The 25,414-nt window shown below is 42.8% G+C and overlaps 1 protein-coding gene across 2 annotated transcripts in view; it reads right to left on the reverse strand.

The window, feature by feature from the left end:
- The window catches only part of LOC138301015 (uncharacterized), a 196,945-nt gene that overhangs the window by 76,374 nt on the left and 95,157 nt on the right, over positions 1-25,414 (reverse strand). The window contains exons 3-6 of one of the 2 annotated variants that reach the window (XM_069241017.1): positions 22,242-22,395; positions 19,692-19,837; positions 14,131-14,307; positions 13,498-13,617 (exon numbers count right to left, since the gene is read on the reverse strand). In XM_069241017.1, coding sequence (XP_069097118.1) covers positions 13,498-13,617; positions 14,131-14,307; positions 19,692-19,837; positions 22,242-22,395 — 597 coding nt within the window. The remainder of the gene's footprint in view (positions 1-13,497; positions 13,618-14,130; positions 14,308-19,691; positions 19,838-22,241; positions 22,396-25,414) is intronic. The other variant, XM_069241019.1, reaches the window with a different exon arrangement.

Here is a 25,414-nt window from a genome sequence, read left to right on the forward strand (position 1 = left end):
GCAGAAATGCCCACTAGACACCAGGGAATTTCATTTTTTTTTAAATGTACATGAGGGGAGCGGCCCCTTGGGCAAGGGTCGCTCCCTAAGGGGGCAAATAATGTTTAGGTCATTTCTGCCTAATATAATATAATATATAATATAACCTTTGTTTGGGGGGGGCAGCCCCTTGGGCAAGGGTCGCTCCCCATGGGGCCACATTACTATTGGCCATACCGACCCCGTTGGGGGCAGATTGGCCTATTTTTGGAAGGCCCATCTGCCCAAAGGGGGGCAGGAAGCCCCACCTCATTAGTATTAATGAGGTGGGTCGCAATTTGCGACCCCCTTGCGATTCGCAGCACTCACAGGGATGGTGACCTACTGGAGACAGCAGACCACTATGTCTGTGACTGTCTTTTAATAAAGCAGTTTTTTTTTTTGTATTGCAGCCCGTTTTCCTTAAAGGAAAACGAGTTGTAATACACACGAAAAAATGAAACGTTTTTGTTTCATTTTTTCAGAGCCATTCACATTTGAAATGGGTGCTAATTGCGAATTGCTTTGCGACTGCGTTCGCGGTCACAAAGCAATTCTACATCGCGATGCGAATCGCAAATAGGAAGGGGAACCAGGTTACCGACTCGCAAAATGGGAATGAGCATCGCGATGTGCGTTTTGCATGGCGCAAACAGTGAAATTCACTGTTTGAACCATTCAAAACTCTTGCCTCATCTGGCCCCTTATCCCATGGCAAGCAACAGGACATTTGATTTTTTTGTTTTTTGTTTTACATTTGGGCCATGAGAGCTTGGTAACTCTCAAAATCGTCCCACTTGGAATAGTGAGGGCTGCACTTGTTTTTAACTTTGGGACGCTGCCATGTAGACAAATTCACAAGACCTAGACACATCTGAAAACTAAACATCTAGTTGATCCCAGGGTGGTGTGATTCACATGCACCCGCACCATTTCCTTACCCACAATGCCCTGCAACTTTGCTAGAAAGCCCACATTTTTCCCACATTTTTGTGATGGAACCTTCCGGAATATGCAGGAATCCACAACATTCCTACCACCTAGCATTGTCTCATCTATACCGATAAATTTTCTGCTGCACTTGTCAGCCTAAAAATGTTTTGTTTCAAACTGCCCTTTTGGACCCACTTTGGTTCCCCCTCAATTTTGACATGTTTTTGACTCTTCCCTGTCACAAACACTTGGCCCACCTACACAAGTGAGGTATCATTTTTACCAGGAGACTAAGGGGAACGTTGGGTGGTAGGAAATGTGTCCCGGTGCAGTGATCCCACACAGAAATGTGGGAAAAGTTAGATTTTTTTAGCTAAATTTGAGGTTTGCTGAGGAATCTGGGTAAGAAAACATTGGGGGATCCACGCAAGTCACACCTCCCTTGAATCCCTCGGGTGTCTAGTTTTCAGAAATGTCTGGGTTTGGTAGGTTTCCCTAGATGGCTGCTGAGCCCTGGACCAAAAACGCAGGTGCCCCCGCAAAAACAGGTAGTTTTCTATTTGATCATTTTGATGTGTCCAGATAGTGTTTTGGGGCATTTCCTGTCGCGAGCAGAAGGCCTACCCACACAAATGAGGTACCATTTTTATCGGGAGACTTGGGGGAACACTGGGTGGGAGGATATTTGTGGCTCCTCCCAGATTCCAGAACTTTCTGTTACCGAAATGTGAGGAAAAAGTGTTTTAGCCACATTTTGAGGTTTGCAAAGGATTTTGGGTAACAGAACCTGGTGAGAGCCCTACAAGTCACCCCGTCTTGGATTCCCCTAGGTCTCTAGTTTTCAAAAATGCACAGGTTTGGTCGGTTTCCCTAGGTGCCGGCTGAGCTAGAGGCCAAAAATCAAAGGTAGGCACTTTGCAAAAAACACCTCAGTTTTCTTTGGGAAAATGTGATGTGTCCATGTTGTGTTTTGGGGCACTTCCTGTGGCGGGCGCTAGGCCTACCCACACAAGGGAGGTACCGTTTTATCGGGAGACTTGGGGGAACATAGAATAGCAAAACAAGTGTTATTGCCCCTTGTCTTTCTCTACATTTTTGCCTTCCAAATATAAGACAGTGTGTAAAAAAGACGTCTACTTGAGAAATGCCCTGTAATTCACATGCTAGTATGGGCACCCCAGAATTCAGAGATGTGCAAATAACCACTGCTCCTCAACACCTTATCCTGTGCCCATTTTGGAAATACAAAGGTTTTCTTGATACCTATTTTTCACTCTTTATATTTCAGCAAAAGAATTGCTGTATACCCGGTACAGAATGAAAACCCACTGCAAGGTGCAGCTCATTTATTTGCTCTGGGTACCTAGGGTTCTTGATGAACCTACAAGCCCTATATATCCCCGCAACCAGAAGAGTCCAGCAGACGTAACGGTATATTGCTTTAAAAAATCTGACATCGCAGGAAAATGGTACAGAGTAAAACGTAGAGAATAATGGCTGGTTTTTTTTCACCTCAATTTCAATATTTTTTTATTTCAGTTGTTATTTTCTGTAGGAAACCCTTGTATGATCTACACAAATTACCCATTGATGAATTCAGAATTTTGTCTACTTTTCAGAAATGTTTAGGTTTCTGGGATCCAGCATTGGTTTCACACCCATTTCTGTCACTGACTGGAAGGAGGCTGAAAGCACAAAAAAATCATTAAAATGGGGTATGTCCCAGTAAAATGCCAAAATTGTGTTGAAAAATTGGGTTTTCTGATTCAAGTCTGCCTGTTCCTGAAAGCTGGGAAGCTGGTGATTTTAGCACTGCAAACCCTTTGTTGATGCCAATTTCAGGGGAAAAAACACAAGCCTTCTTCTGCAGCCCTTTTTTCCAATTTAAAATTGTTGGGATCATTTCTTGGTCTCCATCAGGGGGACCCACAAAGTCTGGGTACCTCTAGAATCCCTAGGATGTTCAAAAAAAAGGATACAAATTTGGGGTGGGTAGCTTATGTGGACAAAAAGTTATGAGGGCCTAAGCGCGCCCTGCCCCAAAATAGCCGAAAAAAGGCCTGTCACTTGAGGGGGAAAAGGCCTGGCAGCGAAGGGGTTAAAGGACACTTGCATACACAAATCACAATGACTGGATGGAGCCGAACCTCACAAACCATCTACAAGAGGTCGCTAAGCAACAGCATAAGCGTTACCTAGGCTCGACCTAAAAAATGGTTTGCACTAAGTTCAGTCAACGTACTATTAAAAACATGACTTTTGAAAGCACTGTAAACACTTAACCACTTTCTTATACTGTGTGTAGTACATTTTTTAAAGTAATGTATTACATAATCACAAGGCTCTTTATCATAGCCTTGGACCTTCTAACACTATAAATGCACCTCATTATTTCACCAGTGCACGGACCAGGATTCAAATTAGTGACCATTCAGTTACACCCACAGACATCCAAAGTGATCGCACTAACCAACCTTTCCCACAGGTAAATTTAAGTTACATTTAGTTTCCATTTACATCTGACCCCGCCCCCATACTCACTGACCCCACCCCCATTGAGCTCAGGATTTCAGTTCCCGTATTTTTCCTTATGGCCTTTGACCACTGCTCTTAAGAGCATCTAATTGTCAAAGGACATAAGGAAGAGCCCTAAAGTCACAAGTGGAGCATTATTAACCAACTCCCACGTTTTATGATAATAGTAGCATCCCTAGGGACTGGAAACCACTGACGACTGTCTAGAGTACAAGTTCAATCTATATTAAAACTGAGAAGAGCGGAGGGTCAGTTAGGAACGGTCTATCGCGAAATGGGGTGTACACCGGTTGTGTGCGCTGGCACAGAAAGGCACCGCTTGTTACACAATTGTACTGTCTAAACATTTAGATCAGAATTTCTCAGTCAGTGCATGAGCTGAAGACGGCACTACTGGCAAACAGTGCAGCCCTGCCAAGTACCGTGCATCAGGGGTTAGACTAACGCATTTTAGGTTTGGTGTATAAGTCACGCATTCATGCCTTCTTGTGGGGATCAATGAGGTGCTCTGTTTCCATAAAAGCAGACAATGCGCAGTGCTTTACTGCACTACGCTGCCTTTCTAAGTCGGCTGTGACAACACTTAGATGGCATGCTGGCTGGGCCTGGGGGAGCTCACTCCTTGCTTCTGTGACCTGAATGCAGCTGACTGGTGCAGCCTTAGACTTCCAGTTGGATAAATTGTTTCGGCCTGTGCACGGCAAAAACAAGTTGTCTCTGAGAGTCGCATGATGCGACACGATCACTCGCCACCTTAGAGTTTAAGAAACAGCAAGTGTCTTGGTCCAGGCAGCAGCACTAGTGGTTGCTTTCTGTGTCCCTGCCACAAACGTGTAGACAAGTGGCACCGCAGCCTGAGTTGCCCTGTAAGAACCGGGGTAGTTAGTGCCAGCGTCTGCCAGCAGCAAGAGTGGGGATGAAAGGATGTGAAGGGCATGACAGCCCCGGATGACTGACGACAGCTAACCTAACAGAGGTAATAATGGTCACCTGAATAACATACACAAATGCACCCTCTCTGCTCAGGATAAAGTCTGTACTTGAAGAAAGCGGTGTGTGTAAAGTGCAGGATTGAAATGTGCATGCGTGCAATGAAAAGCAACCTAGGAGTTCTTTGTTAACTACAATGCAGCACAATTATTTCACTGGGCACCTCTCATACGGAGATGTGCTGATGCTACGCGTGGTTCAGATTGCCCTACAAAATCGCCCCTCCGCCTGGTGTAGGGGGCTAAGTTATCTTCCAGGTACGAGACTGAGAGCTCCGAGGCTGTTTCCTCTCATGTACACACACCCGTTGGTTCGCCCCTCCCCCTGGTGCAGGGGGCTAAGTTCGCTTCTAGGTACGAGACTGAGAGCTCCGAGGCTGTTTCCTCTCATGTACACACACCCCTTGGTTCGCCCCTCCCCCTGGTGCAGGGGGCTAAGTTATCTTCCAGGTACGAGACTGAGAGCTCCGAGGCTGTTTCCTCTCATGTACACACACCCCTTGGTTCGCCCCTCCCCCTGGTGCAGGGGGCTAAGTTATCTTCCAGGTACGAGACTGAGAGCTCCGAGGCTGTTTCCTCAGCTCATGTACACACACCCCTTGGTTCGCCCCTCCCCCTGGTGCAGGGGGCTAAGTTATCTTCCAGGTACGAGACTGAGAGCTCCGAGGCTGTTTCCTCAGCTCATGTACACACACCCCTTGGTTCGCCCCTCCCCCTGGTGTAGGGGGCTAAGTTATCTTCCAGGTACGAGACTGAGAGCTCCGAGGCTGTTTCCTCAGCTCATGTACACACACCCCTTGGTTCGCCCCTCCCCCTGGTGCAGGGGGCTAAGTTTTCTTCTAGGTACGAGACTGAGAGCTCCGAGGCTGTTTCCTCTCATGTACACACACTCCTTGGTTCGCCCCTCCCCCTGGTGCAGGGGGCTAAGTTCTCTTCTAGGTACGAGACTGAGAGCTCAGAGGCTGTTTCCTCAGCTCATGTACACACACCCCTTGGTGTCTACAGGGTAGACTGAAACACGCCTCTGCCGCTGATGTGCTTTTTCACACATCTCTGTTTGTTCAGAGCCATCAACCTGCACACAGAAGTACAGATAAGGCATGTTCACAGGGCCTAGCAGCCCTGGCAGGTTATGAACTGGTATGGGGGGAGCTAAGGTTGCTCAGTCATTTTTGCGTCTACACAAAACTGCAGCATACTTTTTATAAATAACCATTAATTACATGTTTAGTTCACCTGCAAGGTTGTGCAGTGTGCATCAGCATGTATGTGTCCGAACACTTTGGCTAATTATTCCTTTACAGTCACTTCCGTGTTGCCAGGGTTCTTACCATCTAAACCCACCTCTGACTTTTGACATTATAATGGGCAAAAGTACCAACATGCAACAGCAATGCTCATGTTATGTATCCTTGCACAAGCACTACACGATCATTGTCACTGCTTCAATGTCTTCTCTAGACCCTAATATTGCAGAAGAGATGGTAGATGTAAATGCATCATATTACGTGAACGTGACCGCTCTGGTCAGCTCTCAAAAAGTGTCCCACAAGAAGCATTAAAATGTGTCACATAACCATACTGAAAAGGTATACATTTCACACATCAGCAAACTGAAAACTTCGACGCTATGCCCTCAGCAGGCACTGAGACGCCCTTCCATTTCTGTGCTCTGCAACAGTTTTAAGATCTTCTTAGAGTTTATTGTTGCTCAAATGGGTGTACTCTCTGATATTTATGTTTTCCTTGTCTTCATTGCTCGATTTTCCTCGCGAGAAAGTGTCACTTATAATTGCACTGAAATTATGAAAATGTCACACATAAGCAATGTGAAACCTTGGCAGCTATGACAGTGGGTAGGGATTAGCTCTCGGCAGTGGCGTAACAAAACGAGAGTGTGGCTCCCCCCCCCCCCCCCCCCCCCCCCCCCCGCAAAAAACAGGGGGGATCTCCGGACTCACTCAGGCCAGGTCAGTACTAAGGGGGGCCCTTGGAGCTCGGGGCCTTTGTTACGCCATTGGCTCTCGGTTTTCAAGTTGTGCTGTCTGCGACTTGTGCACTAATTGGGTTAAATTGTGATTCGCATATGTGCGCTTTACAGAGGGAGAAATGACCGACATACAGCTCGCACCGATACTACCTTACGCCGCACGTACAGCTACCTCACTCTGCTCAATACTGCCCTCAAGTGGTATTTCTCTGCAAGCAAATCCGAGAAATTGAAACTACGTACTGTGTGCAGGCAGCTGCAGTAAAATATTGGTTTCTTTAAAAAAAAAAAATCAGTTTACGTAAGAGGTGCATTCTCCATAAATCTTACCAATGGACAATGTTGGGGCCCTTCTCTGGTAGTTTCCGCTACTGTAGTCAGACATATCAAAACAATCAACCCTAAAATAAGCCTATTGGCGTGGCCAGTGGTTGTTATCAGTGTCAAACGAATGAGTGATATCCATGATTGTGTTGTAAATAATTGGAGTTAAAGTTATGAAAGTGTGATTTGAACATTAACAAAGTCGGCAGAAGGGTAGTGGTCTCAGGTTGCCTCAATCACTGAAGTTTTCCCCCTTAACAACACTTTGCTATGCAGTTTCTCTTTTTGTTAGCCTCTAACGCCCCCTTTTCCCCCACATTGTTCTCAAATTCACCACCTGCATATCTCACACGCCATCTCATTCCCTCCCATTACTGTTTTTTAGTCTGAAAACATCATATTTCCCTCCCTTCCCACCTATAACACAGCATTTTTCCCTTTGGAGCTGTAACTATTTTAAGTGCTGTGCATAAATCCTTCACACACTTTCACATAATATGGTGATTATAATTAGCACATGGGTCATAACTGCACTGTGTGCACTGCAGAGAGGCCAAAGAGTGGATGATCATTTTGTCTGAACTGCATTAGGAAAAGCATAGGGCATCAATTAAAAAACTTCTAAAAAAAAAACACACATCAATGTATTTTTTGGGTACTGTGACAGGTACTGAAAGGGGCGTGTAAGTAGGGGCTCAAACGGAGGGTCCATAAGTTGTATAAAGACAATGTTAAGGTTCCATGAGGGTGCAGGTGGAACCTGTGGTGGAATAACTCTCTAGATCCCCTCCATGAAGGCCTTAATGACTGGTATTTTGAATAAGGAGATGTGTTGCCTATTCTGTAGCTAGGCAGCTATTGCAGCAAGATGTAATCGTATGGATGCGAGACCCAGCCCAGATTTTTGTAAATGAAGCAAGTAGCAGACAATGTCATGTACATTGCTTTGAAAGGGTGAATATGTTTTGAATGACAGTTACAAACAAACCTTCTCCATTTTGCCACGTAGCATGCGTGAGTGGTAGGCTTGCAGACTTCTTTAAGAATGGTCATACATACAAGTGGTAGATTGAGGTAACCAAACTCTATGACCTCAGGAGCCAGATCAGTAAATTGAGAGTTTTGGGATCTGGGTGCCTGATTTCCCCATGGTTCTGAGTGAGAAGGTCCGGCCTATTGGGGAGCTTCTCATGGAGAACTACAGAGAGGTCTAGGTATGCTGTGAACCGTGGCTGACAAGCCGAAGTGGGAACCACTAGTAACAGAGTGAGAGAAGTTTGTTTGAGCTTCCAAACTAGAAGTGGAAGGAGAAAGAGAAAGGGAAAAGCATGGGCAAATATCCCTGACCAAGTCACCCATAGTGCATTGCCCACGGATCGAGGGTGTGGGATTCTGGACATGAAATTTGGGCATTTTGCATTTTCTGTTGTTGCGAAGAGATCTATTTAAGGAAACCCACATCGGTGAAAGTATTAGATGAGGACTTGTGGTGGCCCACTCGCGGACTTGTTGCTGCCACCTGCTGAGGAGGTCTGCAAAATCGTTGTCTGTTCCCGGAAAGTAGTCCACTAATAGGTGAATGTTGTGAGGTAGAGCCCATTTACAGATGGTCTGGGACAGGCAAGATAATTGTGGAGACCATCTCCCCCCACTTTTGTAGATACTACATGGCTGTCATATTGTCTACCCGAACTAGGTCAATCTTGTGAGGTAGGAATGCATTCAGTGCTAGGTGAACAGCTTGTACCTCTAGGTAGTTGATGTGAAGACCTCAGTATTTGGTGTCCCAGAGACACTAGACAGTGAAATCCTTCAAATGTGCACCTCATCTTGTGAGTGATGTGTCCATCATGACAGTAATGTGGGGAACAGGATTGAGAAAAGGTCGTCCTTTTAATAGGTTGTTGGTATTCCACCACTCAAGAGTGATGAGTTTTGTGGTGTCAACCCTAGATCCTGTTCCTGACCCTGTGACTGAGACCACTGCGGAACTAAACATTCCTGTAACATAGGGATGTGTAGTCGGGCATGGGGAACTATGGCAATGCAGGTTAAAGATCATAATTATTTAGTTCAGTCTTATTGTTTGGAAAGCTTACATTTTCAAGGAATATATGTTACTAATTCTATGGTTTGTGTGGCAAAATCATATTGACAAAATGAGATACTAATGTTGTCCGTTAGGATATGTGAAATCGGGTTTGTTACCAGGCACCATAGAGTCTATAAAGGATCATAGTGTTACAACATCAAAAAGCATGTGGTGGCTTCCATTTTGAAGGCTTCGGCAAATATAAAGTAGGCATTTTCAAAGCTTTTTGGCTGGTAGTATACTCCATACTCCTTGTGTAATGCACTTTGCTGCTCACTATTTTGAAATTTATTGAGGAGTAGTTTCATAAGGGAAAATGTTAGAATGATTTTTAATCTTTTGTTTTATTAGTATAACCTCTAAAGGTAACCTTTTGTTTTTATAGGTGTCTACTATATTTTGCTAAAACAGACTTTTAGTTAAAAAAAAATAACAATTAGGATAATAAAATACAACTGGAGGTAAATTTATTATGATGAATTGATCCCCGAGTATTGAACTGTAGTTGAGGTTCTTAATTATGAGTAAGGCTCCCAGTTTTCTGTTTTGACTGATTTTTACAGATAAAAACAGACATAAAACAATTTGTTTTCTGTCTGTATTTATTTTTAAAAGCAGAAAAACACTGAAAATTGTGCTTCTTGTGAGAGACTCTCCACACTGTCTTTAATGAATTCCAGGAAAAAGCTGAGCAGATAAAACTGCATAGGGAGTTACAAACCAGGATGAGATTTCTTTAAATACAGGCGGTGTTAAATATATTTGTCGTTCAACACTAATATGTACCTTTGGGCGTAGAATTTTGTTATATGTATCTGTTTTGTTTGCTAAAATGCGACAGACATCCACACATGAGTGCAAGTCTAAGAGTTAAGCAAATGTGGAAATATACTATTTTACAACTCCATTTATTCTCAGAACACAAAATAAATATAGCTAAATACCAATAAAATGGCCAAAAAATAAAAATGGATAAGTACGGACGGAAATGTTAAAAAAATACCATAAAAATAGGAGCTCTATTTATGAGTTTAGAGAACGTTTTTACTATTAAATATATACGACATTTGATCTACATTATTACGATTTTAAGAGATGATATTGATATTTAGCAGCTTAGCTAATAGATGTGAATGTGACTACATACATTTTTCGAAATTTCTAGATATGATTCATAAGATGTTTAATCATGTTAATGTGTTACAACAGAGATAGATAGGTATGTGCTACTATTCTGACTGAAAATATGCATGGATAAGTTGAGTGTTTTGTTAGTGTCTCAAGAGAAGTCCTCATGGGCCTTGTTTGCATATATGATGAGGAGGTCCAAATAGTATTTACTGACAGTCTTGATTGTGTGGTTTCTGCAAACAGAAGTAGAAGCAAGAGTAGCTAAATTGTATTTAAAATGTACAATAATGAGAAATATTAACAAGAGAGTGTGTATATTCGTTTGGTAATTATTATTTTATTTCGTTTTTTAGTGACATATTGAACCTGTAAAATAGGCCCTGGTGAACCAAACTTTATTGTGAAACACGTTGATAGTGGGACAATAAATTAGACGTAAACATGGTAGTAGCAAACAGATGCATCTAGAGGGAGCAACACTGCCAGTAAATGGGGTGAACCTGCCCATGTTTTGAAGTTTACTGGCAACTGTGCCACTCATGCATAATCCTGGTAGACTGCAGGCTGTGTGTCTGCTTTCAGGACTGATTGGTCTGTTGTGAGCCATAGATATTTATATGAAATTAACCCTGGCCCTGTTGCAAACTACTCAGTAATTCAGGTGCTCTCATTCATTAATTACCACCGAGTTGACTGCAGCTGTCGTGGTTTGCAAATTCTTCCAGTCAGCCCCATAAAGCAGACCCAAGAAAGAAGTCACATGCTGATGGTCGTCTGCTCAGCTTCATAGTTGCTGCACAGTCTGGCAGATGAGCCAAGCCTAGCTGTACATGTGGAGCAACGATGTCCTTCCAATGCTGGAGAGATGAGTGCTGCGAGCAAGCTACATAGAATAAGGCACCCGAGCTCTGGCATGTGATCACAGGCAGCAACTCGGCATCAACACAGATTTCTTATTTATGTCTCTTTCTTGGGTCTCACTCCTTAATTTAGTTTAGCTGTAATTATCCAGTGCCAAATGAATTGGTGCACGACAGCATGTTGGGTAGGCTAAAGACTGCCCTTCACATTCACTGCATTTTGAGAAGATTGGCAACTCAACCCACCAGGTATACTGGCTGGCCACAGGAAAACCATTGATGGCTTGGAGATAAAACTCCATGTGACAGTACAATGAGAAAACAAGCATCGGGGAGATCATCCGCAACAGTTGGCGCCAAGAGTTGCTTCGGTAGATCAGTAATACATTACTTTCAAAACAACACAGAGCATGCTTTCGGCTGAGAAACCTAATATGCGTTTCTGATCAAATACATGATCTGATACCGGGAATCCTTCAGTTTGGGTCAAATCAATACGTGATGCATTGCACTTGGCAGTGCTGCATGTGTAAAAATAAAAAAGGTCACTTTTTGTACCCATGCGATACCTCTAGCTCAAAAGTATTAGATGCAAGCCTGTTATCATGCAACCAAACACCTCAATACTAAAGAAAGGTAGAGGTTAAGGGTAAGAGCATTACTTAGGTCCCCCAACCTGCAGGACATGGTAGAAGATGTTATACTCCTACAAGGACTTTGCACACCTGGGTGTGGTGACCAAACTTTGTGAAATTTTAGGGACCCATATTTTGTAGGGTGCATCATTTTTTTGTGTTAATCACCAAGGCCCTAATTTATAGTTTCTTGCTAAATCTGCAGTAATGCAATGAATCTGTAATTGTGCGATCCAACTTTTACACACCGTGTTACAGAAAATGTACCTTTAAATAGGAATTTACATATGGAGATAGTGTTTAATAGGTTTTCCTGCATTTATTCCGGTGTTGTTTGTGACACATTTTTTTCTGGTGATTGCACAAGGTTTACCAATCACTCATGCAGTAATGCTATATAATTTTGATTCAATAGTACTGCATCAGAGGCAAAAAAAAAAAAAAAAAAGCAATAATCCTTTTACTTTTCCCAATGTTCCAGGAACTTTTCATTTTCCTAAATTACTTTGCTGACTTATCCAAGGTCTCCACCAAGAAGAACAATCAATGTTTAAGCTAAAAGATCCGGTTTAAATGTGCTGTCTGTATTTTTTGTATACTTCAGTGCAGCGCAAAAGGTGCGATGAGTATGACCAGACATGGGTCTCATGCTCATTGTGCCACTCGGACCAAGCTGCACCCGAATGCCTAGCCCCAAACAGGGTGAAACTGGCTGTGGGTTACATGTGTTCTGGTTCTGAGAGGACCTGGTCTAACGCACGTCATTGCCTACCTCCTTTATCGGACACTGCTCAGATGACAACGTGTCTAGAGTGAAAGACACTCGATCTGAGACTGCCTGTTGATTCACTGAGGTTAGATGTTCAATTGGGTGCATTTTACAATTAATCTAGCGTTCCCTTTTGTATAACATCACAATTACCTTGAAATACATTGCTTGTACATCAAGTTTTAGTTGAAATGTGTTTGTAACATAATTTAGGAGTCGGGTGCTTTGTGCTGAACCCCTGCAGCATCATTTTAATCATATGAAGGGAGAGGGTGGGCAACAGGGACAACAGGAGGGATGGTGGAAGGGAACAGGCATGGTGGTGATAAAAAAAGCACTATGATGTAGCCAGCATTGGCCGCTTTATATCACTTATTTTTCTTATGGTGGGAGGCAATACAGACAAAGGAGCAGTGGGAGGGAGTAAGCAACACAGACAGTGGGAAGCTGGGGGTGGGAGGAGAAGAAGCAACACAGACAATGACGGTTGAGAGAGAAAGAAAACACCACAGACAAGGGAGCATAGGAGGGGAGGGAGAAGCAACACGGACAACGGAGGTGGGAGAAGAAGAAATTAATATAGTACATTGCTGAAGAACCCTAGTCAAGATGAAACAATCAGGACTTAGTCCATTTTCCACACGAAAGAAGAGGAAGTGAAGCCGGCACATGCTGGCCAATTAAGAGCCAGCAAATAAGAGTGGCAATGAAGTCAATGAATGCTAAGCAATTGGCAGGGTCCAAGTCTCTTGTCATATACAATATCTCTTGCAAGTGAATGTGCTAGCACAAATGCTGTCTCAGGCGAGACCTAACAACGCCACTGATCATGGGCATTAGACGGTGCAGTATGCTGTGAAAATTATATAAACATGGTTGGTTTACCACATCTGTATAGTTAATGCCAAGACGTTCGATTTGCTACAAAAGAAACCCTTAAGCACATGAGTTCATGCACACCTGGGGTTAAATGTTGAAAATAAATGAAAAGTTGTAAAATACGATTGACAATATTGATGAGATGATTCATCACGGCACAGTGCAGTAGACTAATTGGAAGGTACCACCGAGGTTGCATCACATTAAGGAACCACTTTTAGAAAGGTGGTATAGACGCCTGACCGGATAAATTAAAACACTGGTTGATTACTTTCTCTAGAGTTCCATATAATTGGCATGCAACCCCTTTATAAGTAAATGATCCTGATGGTCAGCACTTACCGCCACAATGCCAATTACTACTTTAAAGAAGGCCCAGACGACCCCGATCCCCAAGATGATGCTGTGAAGTTCAGAGATGTGCTGCAAACCCGATGTCAAAAGTAGTACACAGAGGCAGAGCTGAAGGGAAAGAATAGTGAAGGAGAAACTTTACTCAATTAGCTCAAACACACATTAACAAAGGAAAAGCTTAAAGGTTAGCTGATTACAAGTACTTCATAACTCACAACTACAGTCAATGCATTCAAAATATATCAAATAATAAAATATGTAAATAAATAAAAAAATATAGAAATATAAAAATCCACTAATACCCGCTAATATCAATAACAAATTCACTATCCACTGAGCTCTTATATACATTTTTCGTGAGCCGTTAGGGGTGTTGGAAGTACTTGTACGCTCCCAGCACGCCGCAGTAGGTTCTCTGATGATTCGTGAAAGAAGTGCAGCTTTGATTAATAATTGTTCTATAGGTTTCAGTGTAGATCTCAACTTTGGTCCCACAAGAACAAAGACCATGCGAACAATGAAACAACGTCAGTTGCTGTAGAAACGAAAGCTTTTAGAACTGAATCAGTTTCCTGCCGCTAAAATAGTACTGTGTATTGTATTTAGAAAATGACATACTACCTGTGCCTGAAGGTCGAAGGTCAGCATGGAGAAACAGAGATTCAGCATGAAGTACTGCTCCTGGAGGCTCTCCAATGCACCCCCTACTCTGAAGGCCATCATGTTTGGGCTCTGAATGAGGATCACGGAGCAGACGACATGGAAAAGCCCAACCAGGAGGAGCACAATGAACCCTGGCTGGCAACAGAAGGCAAAATGTCACAAAGCATGAAGGGCCATCAAACCACAACAACATTATTCACAAAACACCCATGCTTGTGCACTTTGTCTGCAAACTATACAACGCACTCCCTGCAGCTTTTCTTGAGGGACCTTTGTTAGTCTTATAGCTGTTCGGAATTACACAGAAATATAAAGAAAACAGAAATTCCATATATATGTCTTGAAGTGTTAGTTGTTTGGAGAAATTATATTTGTACAAAATAAGACGTCTAAACACACTTTGCAGTTGTACAAAATCAAAATACTGCATAGCTTTGATAATGTTTGTGCATCTTGCCTCTCTTTTACTCTGGCACTGCCTCTGAACACCTCCTATTTGTCCACCAAAAGCTACGAATTGCACCTGCTTCACGGTCACTTCAACACAACTCAAATTCCTTCAATTTTTCATGTTGTTGCATAGCTAGAATTTTGTTTGCGTTAACAATCAGGAACATTCCTCTTGGGAATTACCCGGGTTAGAGTAGTCATTCCATGGACCAGATCTTAAATCCCTCGAGACAGTATAACCTATGCACCCCAGACTTGGTTTCCAAACGCAAGGGAGAGTCCGGTCCTAGTCACCATGGTCTTCACCAGGCCTCTGACGCACTTTAATAGCAGCTTGTTATCTTCAGGTTTGGCAGAACTAAAGATATTTGATTTACTGTAAGCCTTCAGTTACCCTAAGAGCTTCACTGAAACACCTTCAGTCACACTGCAGGGTTGTCACCTTTTCCCGGCCAAAAAAATGTCACCATTCTGAGTTTTTCACCTCGGAACAGGAAAAAACCTGCAGTGCAATTTCCCCATTTTCTCCCATTCTGAAGCAGGTAACTTGATTGATGCTGTAACACTTCATCCAGTGAAAACCAAGCCTTAATCGTACTGGTAATTTTACAGGTGTTATCAATGCATGCATTTACTGCTGGATTTCTAAGCAGCCCATTAGGCCCCACCCCCAAACCTTTTTTTAGGTCGGTTGTTGAATGTAGGCAATACCAATAGTTACAGTAGGCTTTGGGCCAGTCCATTGCCTCCCATTGGTTGGCTTTCATGTCAATCTCATGTGCTTGCTTCTTATTCAATAACTTTCCTTCTTCTTTTGTTTTTCCTTCTGATGCAGAATATTTTCTTTGCCGTCTTTGACTGTATGACTTGTATACTTTTGCTGCTTACATTCAGGAACTACTTTGTTCATTTTATTTCAACAACACTGTACGCGAATGCTGGTCTCTTCTTCCCTGGTGTGCTGTGTCCTCTTTAAAATCCTCAAACCTGCCACTACACTTTCCATGTTGCTAACCCCTCATTCCAGCTCATATGTTGCTTTCTCCACCACATCTCCAAAACTTTAACACTACATTTTAAAGCTCCCCACAAAAATAAAAAATCACACACCACAGAAAACATTTTTTAATGTTTTCTTGGAATGGTAAATTTAATAAAAACAAAAACAAAATGGCCACTCCATAACTATGTATGCATGTGTGGTGGACATTGTCACATCAGGGCACATGCATGCACATTTGTGATGATGCAATCATATGTATGCATCATAATTTATTTTGTATTTTATACTGGACCTGTTCAGCATTTGCAAACAACAAGAACAACTTTTTTTTATTTTTACCAATGCTGAACTGTTTCGGCAAAATGCACTGCAAACGCCAAGAGCATAAAGAATTCCATTTTCCAAGCACTGAGCTCAAGTTCCATATTTTGCACCGAGTTATGTGCTGCGTAAACAGTTTATTAGAGTTTGGAAGTTTTGGGGCAATATATTTTCAGACAAATCTGGAGCAAATATTATCAAGTAACCGAAGCATAAAACAGCATCAACTGCCACTACATGTTGCAGTTGATGCCTGCTGGGCAAGATTAAATTCAAGTATCACAAGGCCAATTTTCTGCTTAGCCCTGGAAACTTCAAAACGTGTTAGATGCTTGGATTGAAGCCCAGAACAAATACTATTAGAAGGATGAGTCAGGGACTGATGAATGCATGGACCACCACAGCTCGATTTTTTTTTTACAATAGAAGCAGGATACTTTTTCTTAGCTTGCTGCATCGACAAACTATTTTAACAGCAGCCGATTCCGGAGGGTTGAAAACCCTATCTGACAGAGGACTTGGAGACACCTGAGGGACTCACATCACAACAGTAAGTTGTCTCATGTAACTCAATGAAAGTGTAGCCCAAGAACCTCATCAATCAATTCTTGCATTTGGAAAAGTCTCAAATGCCATGGACTAATTGAGAAAAAACAATATTGCTGCATGCCTCTCATCGACTCTCCACAATAAAGGATCTCACACACAGTGAAAAGCTATCTCAGTTCAAAGCCCTTGTCTAAAAACAAACCGGACTGAAGTCAGATGCAAGGTACCATCCATGGAAAGTGCACTGGAAATCACAAATGACCATTGTGTAACAACAAAGCCATTATCTTTTTGTAATGGTATTTTAGGTCCATCCAACATGTACCTAACCCTATCCCCACCCTAACATTTCAACTATGGTTGCCTCCCTAGACAGGGGTACACTCATCTGCAGGCTACAATTCACATCCACAGTCTGCATGTAAGTGTAAGCAATGAGACTTGGGTAGCAAATTTACAAACACGATAAGCTTGGATAGTCACTACCACCAAAGTCGGTTGCTGCCAATAATGCTTGCTGGGGCAGTGCACGGAGCGGTGGGGTGGAATAATAAAAAAAAAACAAAAAAACACTTACCTGCCGCTGCTGGACGTCGCCTTGGTGTTCCTCTGCTCCCACCTCCTCAGTGCTTCTCTGCTTGCTCCACTCCCCACACAATCCAGATGAATCTCTCATGCTGTTACACAGCATGAGAGATGCACCAGGAGTGGTCTGAGCGGGCTGAAATGCTACTCAGTTAGGGACTGGAAGCCTGCACTGGTTCTCCACCTGGCTGTGCAACACAGCTCGAGTGGGGAGTTCTAAATGCGCATGTCGGTTTGGCCGGCCAAACCCACATGCCCACTTAGAGTGCACCTACCACTCCTCTTTACTCATGCAGAGGATATCCTCGCCCCGCCCTAGACTGGCAGACTGGATTAGTGAAAAATAAAATAATGATAAAATACTTGTATCATAATTTTATTTTTCTGCTGCTGTTTAGCAGTGGGGCGATTATCCTCCGAAATAACAGAGGGACCGCCCATGATTACCATGTCTCCACCCACTCTCCTCTTTGCTGACTATCTGGTATGCTCAACCAATGAAAGGAAGAGGCAGGGACAGAGGGTGGGGGACATAGCAGAATTTTTCACTGAGCACCTACCTGGTGGATGCTACTTCCCCTCGCTCTCTTCCTTGAAGCCCTTAGAAGCTTTCTGGGGGTTCTGAAAACCCTTGGCATTGCTGGGTCTGTCAGAGGAAGCAGAATTTTGTTCTGGGCCAAAAGTTTTTACTTACAGAGTCTGACAAGCGGACACTGTCAAGATAACTCCTGTGATTAATGTTCCTGCTAGAGAAAGAGGGATCAGAGTTTTGTCTAGTGGTAGTTTTGACTTGCCATAAAATAGCGCAGAAGATTAATATGCCTGCTACAAAGAACGGATGTGCATTTTAGGTTGATAACTGGGTGGATTAGTAAAGCCAGCATTAACAAGTGGTTTGAAAAAATTATATGTGTATGAGAGAGGGGCTATGAAGCGATGAGGGGCAGTTTTAATGGCTGGTAGTGGGGCATTTGAGGAGGTGGTCACTGTGAAGGGTAGGCAGGGGCAGCAAAAAGGATTTTCGCACAGGGTGTCACCAGCGCTAAAGCCGGCCCTGCTTCTGTACTAGGTAAAAGATTTTAAGAACTATGTAGTATTTCCTGTTTCCATCCGAAATAGATTCTCAGTGATATTATGCCTAGTTCAGAACAAGTAGTGCAAGCAGTCCTTGGCTTTTTGTTTAACCTTTAAAAAATGACACAAAGCAGAATCAAATTACTAATGGTAAAGCCTGTGCCTTTATTTTCTTCAGGAGGAATCCCCCCTGACCCTCCCCAAACATCTCTGAGGAGGATCAAGCTCGCTCTGCTGATTATAAGGGGCTGTGATATTTCAGGACCACCCCAAGTGAACAGTCTGTAAAATCTATAATCACATGTTTTAATATATAGTGCTTTTTATTTCAGATTTTTACCCAATTTAATTTAACCTAATTTACTGACTTCAGAAGACTAAACTGGCTGTTTCGGGACTGAATTTCGTTTGCTGGACATGTCACCAAAGAACTGTATCAAGCTCCCTCTCTCACATTCTCCAGTGGCTGACTGAATTTAAACCAGTGAAACCAAAATGCAGTGATATACAACTAGGGATGACCAAGAAAGGCTGCAACGATGCAGAGGCAAGAAGAAATGAATTAACTTTGCCTTTGCATGAGGTTCTTTCCCCAACACAACCACATGTTTCCCTTCTTACACTTTTCCACTATAAGGGTCCCCGGGGCACAATTCCCCAAATACTCCCTCAACTTCCATTTTCCCCTTCTGCTGCAAATACAAATTGCTCCAACTAATATTTGTACCTTTTGTATGTAAAGGTGTAAATAATTGAATTCAAAATAAAGATAGCATCAAGCACCTGGATCAGGAAACCAGCACAATGATTTATGTATGAATGATTTTTTTAAGGATCCTTCACTGATCTTCATAGGCATTTTTTTAAGGAACACTGTGCTGTACAACGCAAAACTTTGCCCTAAGTATTTTAAACATTTATTATATGGGACTGGAGATATCAGCTTTTCTAAAATGCTCTGTGCAATTCAGACATAATTTAGGCCAGAAAACTTAACAGCCAGAGCTGCTTGTGGTTTTGTTACATAGTGTTGTGCAGCTATGCCACATATTCTGGCGTTAGCTGGATGTCAGGATCATTGTGAAGTACCTTTTCTCCTGGGACAGTGGCAGACATGACAATGATTCTGCATTAACGTGGGAATATGGTGGCTTCTGTTACCTAAGATGATGTCAGGGCCTACTCAAAATGGAGTCGGACCTTAGAGGCTTTACTTCAACATAACTTATCTCTCTCAATCTCTCCCCCCATTTTACTACTTCACAAACCAGAATGCAACCATGCAGTAGGTCACTAATATTAACCCCGCTGGAATTTAGAGGAAAAACAGTTGCAGTGGCTATTGTGTTAATATTTGACAACAGGACAGGACAATGTCAAAAGACAGAAAGAATGAAAAGCATAAAACATGCATTTGTGAACGCACAACACAGCACATATGGCAGACACTACTTTTTGGATAATCTTTCCCGTGCAATGTACAATAATCTCCACAGTCCAATCACATTGCTCAGCCACGGCCTCCCTCTTCACTAACCAGTAGTTGGGTCTTGTCCTTATCAGTGATCACAGTGAAATTCACAATGGACCGAACCATCAGCAGAAGCACGGACAGAACAAACACGATCAGCTCCTGACGGTTCTCCTGCAAGATCCCACGGGTCACGTAGTAAATGCAGAACACTGCGGAGTAAAAGAAACACTGCTTACCAAAACACAATATAGCAAGAGCTTGCAATCTTATCCCACAGCCCTCTTAAAAGTTAAGACTTTCAATGGCTGCCTGTACAGTCGTGGATAGAAAGTAAGCTGAAGGATGAGGAGATCCTGTCATTACCGTAAAATAATGGTTTCTTTCAGAAATTGTACATTATTAATACATTACTCAAGAGAAGATGCCATGCCTAATAGCATCCAATTAAATCTTACTTATTTTATTCACCCACACAAATAATTAAAAGCAAACCTACTATTCAATATCATTGTACTTTGAGTTTGGGTGATGCAAAACATTTCCAAATTCCCAACCAGTGCTGGAAGAAGTGGTGTAAAGAGTTTACCTACATTTCCTAATGAAAGTTTAAGAAGATGCGTCTGAATGGTACAAGGAAGGTATGATGATTTAATTAGCGAAGGAACAAACAGAGCCGAGACAAGGTAGAGAGGATAACCATGCTGAGTGGCTATGTGGTTTTAGAAAATAAAGATAAAGGAGGTAAGACTTGCCAGTTGGAGAGTTGATCAAATCTCCGGTATAATGGGAAGTGCATCATTCAAAAGTTCCGCTCCACAGAAAAAGTGAAGGAAGCATGAAATCTAGCAACTGCAGAAGCACTGTGGTGAAACGTAACGTGCAAGCTTCAATGAGTTACACTACAACGGCAGCAGCAGTGGAAGATCTCACACATAGAAGAGGTACATAAATAACGTCGGCCATACAACTTACACAGTGCAAAGAAACAACACATGAGTACTATCCAGAATGTGAAGCGGCAGTGCATGCCCCATTCATAAAAAGGGCTAAATAAGACAACTTATTAGGTTACTACTGCAGGAACTAGTTGGCTTCTGTTCCAACATGGCTGAAGTACCTACGTGTGCTGGCGCATGAAAGAACAGCGCTCAGCGACAAAGATGTGAAGGAGGAAAACATTTGGGTGGAAATCAAGGCTGGAAACCACATCAGCCCCACACTTCCGTGAATAGAATTGAGCCAGGAAGGTCCTCCCGGTTGGTTGGAGCCCACACATCTCTGAGAGCAGCCCCTAGCCTGCAGGCCACCAGGGAAATGGCAGAGTGGCAGAATGGCCAGTCTGGCAATGGTATCATTACCTCTGCAGCATGGGGGATAGAATTGATTTACTGGAATGTATTCATTTGGTCTTTGTTGTAATCTGTCCTTAAGACTGTTCAGGGAAAGGCCAGTGTGGCGACCACGCCCCGCATCAGTGCCTTATATACATTTATCAGCGATTATGTGTTATGGAGAAAAGATGGATTACTCGTGCTCAGTTTATACTTGCTATACAAACGCCCCTTTACAGAAGTATATGAAAGCTACCGAACCTAACTCGACTTTTCCTTATTTGTTGAACAACAGATTTCTGCAGGGCCATCGAACCTTTCAACAAATGTAATAACGCGCATCAGAGAACTGGGAAGGTTTTCTTATTTGTCCTGTTAGTTTTAATAGTAGCAGTAAACATGGATTTCTAAACAGAAACCATGGTTATCAAGAACACATATGTTAGCATTACCAGTCACAAAATTAGTCTACTTTTCTAGGCCATACGCCTATTACGCACATCCTCTAATTTGACTGCAGTCACGTTTACATATAATCAGGACAGACTTGTATGTAACATGCATCATTATCACACAACAGTCCGACCATACACAACATACCTTTACTGCTCGCCAGTTGGGACAACGCAGATCATAATTTTATTTTTGACATTTGTAGTAGGTCTCCCGTTCCATGATGACAAAGCACTGATTTGTATAAAAGAGGCTCTCTCCAATCTGCGTACACTGATGGCCTCTTATCATGAGAGCACAGCAAAAGAAGTACTATTTTGCAGAGAATGGATATGTGACACGTCCTCTGCCTTCTTGACTTTCAGTCCATTTTCTTTCTAACACCATTGCAATATGTTCCCTCAGTGGCGCATATTTCTAGTTCATTTCTAGCTCATGGCTCCTCAGTACTGTGTGCTGGTGTCCGAAAGCATCCCTAAGAAATATGTAACAATGACTGCTCTGTATCACAAATGCCTGGGAGAGACATAGAGGAGTAAGAAGACTGAGAGAAAGGGGAGATGTTCCCTCCCAGTGGAGCCAACACTGTTATAGCCGGCAGGGTAATGGACTGACTAGCTGAGCCTGATGAGTGTTCAGCTCTATTTATAATTGCTTATTCCCTAATCTGAAAGTCAAATGGTAGGAAAAATGCAATTGCCGTTTTTTCTTACATGTATGTATGACATAGAGCGAGAGTTTGGAGAAAGAAACACATCTAGAGGGTTCTAAAGCTTTCACTATAGCCATTTTGGAGGTCATGATCTTATAAAATGTGATCACTCCTTACCCACGCCAATGAGCTGTATCAGGGACACGGTGAATCCTTCCCTTTTCTGGAGGACGATGCTGTATATTGTTAGCGCCAGCACGCAGAACAAGGATAGGATGGCCAAACAGAAGTACACTTTGATGAACTTCGGTAGTTCTGACCAAGGCTTAATCTAGAACAAGAGAGATATTTGTTTAAATACCAACAAAGAAAACAGTTCTGGTTAGCACCTGATGAATAAACAGACATATGCTTGGAGTTTGCCAGGCTACCTTCAAATTACAGACCTACTCCTCACAAATCATGTTAATGTTTATGACAGACCACTAACAAGCAATGAATCTCACACAGTATCGGGTCTCCCTGCCCTAACGAGCACTGGAAGGGTACATTAAGGTTCATGTGCCCTACTGAGTGTGTGAGTGGAGTCTACAATGCTGCCTCTGCTTAACCTGTTCTTTCTGGAGGTGAAACTTGCGTTGTTGCGGTCTGTCCTGGGTGTTTGAAGGAGAACTTTGGCCTCTGCTGCCTGTCCTGTCCCCAGTGTCTGGGTGTCAGAGAAGTGAACTGCTTCTGCAGCACCTACTGTTACTGAACAGGGAAAGCATTCAGAGCTACTGGCTGGGCTGTGCTGGTACCCTGATGCTTTGTGTACTGTCCCTGTGGTGAGAGACTATTGTGCTGCCTTCAATGTATTTGTCCTTTGTGTGTTAGGGACCCTTAGAAGCGGCAGACTGTGCTACCTTTGTGTGCAGGTGTATGAGAGAGCTAGAGAAAGGAGAGAGTCTGCACTGTTTTAGTCTGTCCCATCCCTCTAAAGTGCAAGAATATTGCTCTTCTACTTTATGTGAATGTGCATGTTCATTTATATGCACCTGGCTATTGTTTGTAAATAAAGATGCACTGTTGCATTCCAAGGTTGTGTCAATGTTTTTATCTAATAAATGAAAAGAGTTCGTGCGCATGATCGGGGCTATGTGAGCCCATCGGATGGGGGCACGTGCAAATAAAGAAAATTGCAGGGCAGAATTCAAAGTCAAAACCATAAAGGCGTATTCAAAATGTAAGAATTTTACAGAAGCAAACAGTTGTTAGTCATATTCAAATTAGCATCAATAATAAATCAAAATGTAAACTGCAAGAGGGCATAACATAATGTCTACTGAAATGGTAAGTCGAAGAAAGACTAAATATAAATCACTAAGAGGGCAGACATGAAATCTGCCTTTGGGGGAAGAGCAACGAGGCCAAAGTATAAATCAGCAGACAGTGTAACGTTTAGACTCCCTTCGACAGTGAGAGCAAAAAAAATAAGTATAGCATCAGATAACAGTCTGACAGAGACTCATCAGTTCGTAAAGCAAGGACAAGTCTGCCACACATCACAGAAAGAGCACATTCTGTAGGTCTCAGACAGTGAAAAACAACACACTTGACATAGTATGATTATTCTAATACATTACAATAAAAACAACTACATTATCGATCATTATTTAGGACATGTTATCCTACAAACATGGGAAATGACATTGTACTATTGAAGCAAACAAAACAATAAGCTTTTAAAGTAATGATAAAGCACAGGTGTGGTCTGGGCAGCAGGCCTTGAAAACGTCACTTGTGTGGCACATCTCCTGGAACATGGCTTCCTTCTCGAGGAACAAATGGATATGTTTAATACATTGTATTTGCAACTTCTTCAGCACCATGAAAATAAAATCTATTTCATTTATTCTCTGAAAAGGGAAAACAGAAGCTAGAAGTGTGAACATGAAAGCTCGTTCGTGAAAAATAAGTGCAACATTTTTTTCTCTTCAGAAGCATTAAAATGGATGTCAGAGCAAGCAGGCTGAGGCCAGGTAATGTCACTTTGTGACCTAGTTATGATCACCTAAAAACTGCTAAATAAAAATTACTTCTGATTGATAATAACACTTTCTCACTGGTCATACACTAATGCGAGGGGAGAGAGAGGAGGGTAGGGGATAGAACATGTTGCTTTGCATTTCTTTTACCAGGGTTGTACCTGTTCAGCAGTAGTGACGAACGCTTTCACGACACTTTCTTTGCTGCCTGTTCGGTGTATGGGGGAAGCTTGTACAGTCAGTGCCTGCTAGGTGTGTTCTGTGTATAAGGGAGGTGGGCACTGGGGCTAGCTGTATAGTGGGTTTATAGCTCCTTGTTGCACAGCTTGTGTGGGGCTGTGACTTCCTCCCACCGGAAGACGGCTAGTTTGAGGGAGAGACAGTACGTATGTGTTTTCTGCAATGAGTTGGGGCTTTCCATACAAATAAGAAGAAGATGAAATATATCGGGATAGTTTCTGACGAGTGTGTATTACAGTGGGGATGCAGGTCTTCTGAAGCGGACCTTAAGGGAGCTGTGGAAGTCTGTCCTGTCACTATGTGTAACGGAAGCTGTCATTAACACTGAGGTGCTGGGACAGAAGTGTGTGTGAAGAGATAATGCACTGTTGTGCGTGGGTGAAGCTTGTGTCGGCTGCCTGCTTGTGCTGCTACCTGCGATGTCACGCTCTGTGAGAGAGATGCTGTCACTGCGGCTTCCATTCCTGGGCGAGTTCTGAGCTTGCTCTGCGGCTTCCTGTTGTGTGCGGGAGTGAATCACGCACTGTTACGGCTTGCAATATTATTCATGTTCTGTGTGTGATGCCTCAGCTGCGGCAGGAGAGAAGCAAGGCAACCACGGCTTCCGGTGTAGATAGTGCTAAAACCTCCATCGTCCACCCTCGCTGACCATCAGTGCTCTTTCCCCCTTGCTATTATTCTCCCACTCTTTCTCTCACTTTTTATCTTATTTAGCACTTTCCTGTTCTCCCAAGCACCCATTACAACTCTTTCTACTTCTTGCACCTTGTTAGTCTTACTTTTTCCATTTCTCTCACTTTATTTTTTTAAGTCTAGTCTGCTTCTTCCTGATATCCATACCTTCGATTATATTCATTTTCTATATATTCATCAGGTACTATTTATTGCTCATGTCTGTAGGTTTCAGATTAACCTCTAGAATTGGACCTATAAATAACATTGCACTGAACCCCTCACTGCAGAGCTTGGCAACACATGCCTCCCCTTGTGTTGCTGCGCGCAGTCTTACCAGCTGATCATTTTCCATTTAACTGCAATGTGACCAAATAGCTAGAGATGGATGGATTAGTGTGGTTTGCTCTACTA

Source organism: Pleurodeles waltl, chromosome 6 (assembly GCF_031143425.1).
Source record: "Pleurodeles waltl isolate 20211129_DDA chromosome 6, aPleWal1.hap1.20221129, whole genome shotgun sequence".
Classification (NCBI taxonomy): Eukaryota; Metazoa; Chordata; class Amphibia; order Caudata; family Salamandridae; genus Pleurodeles; species Pleurodeles waltl.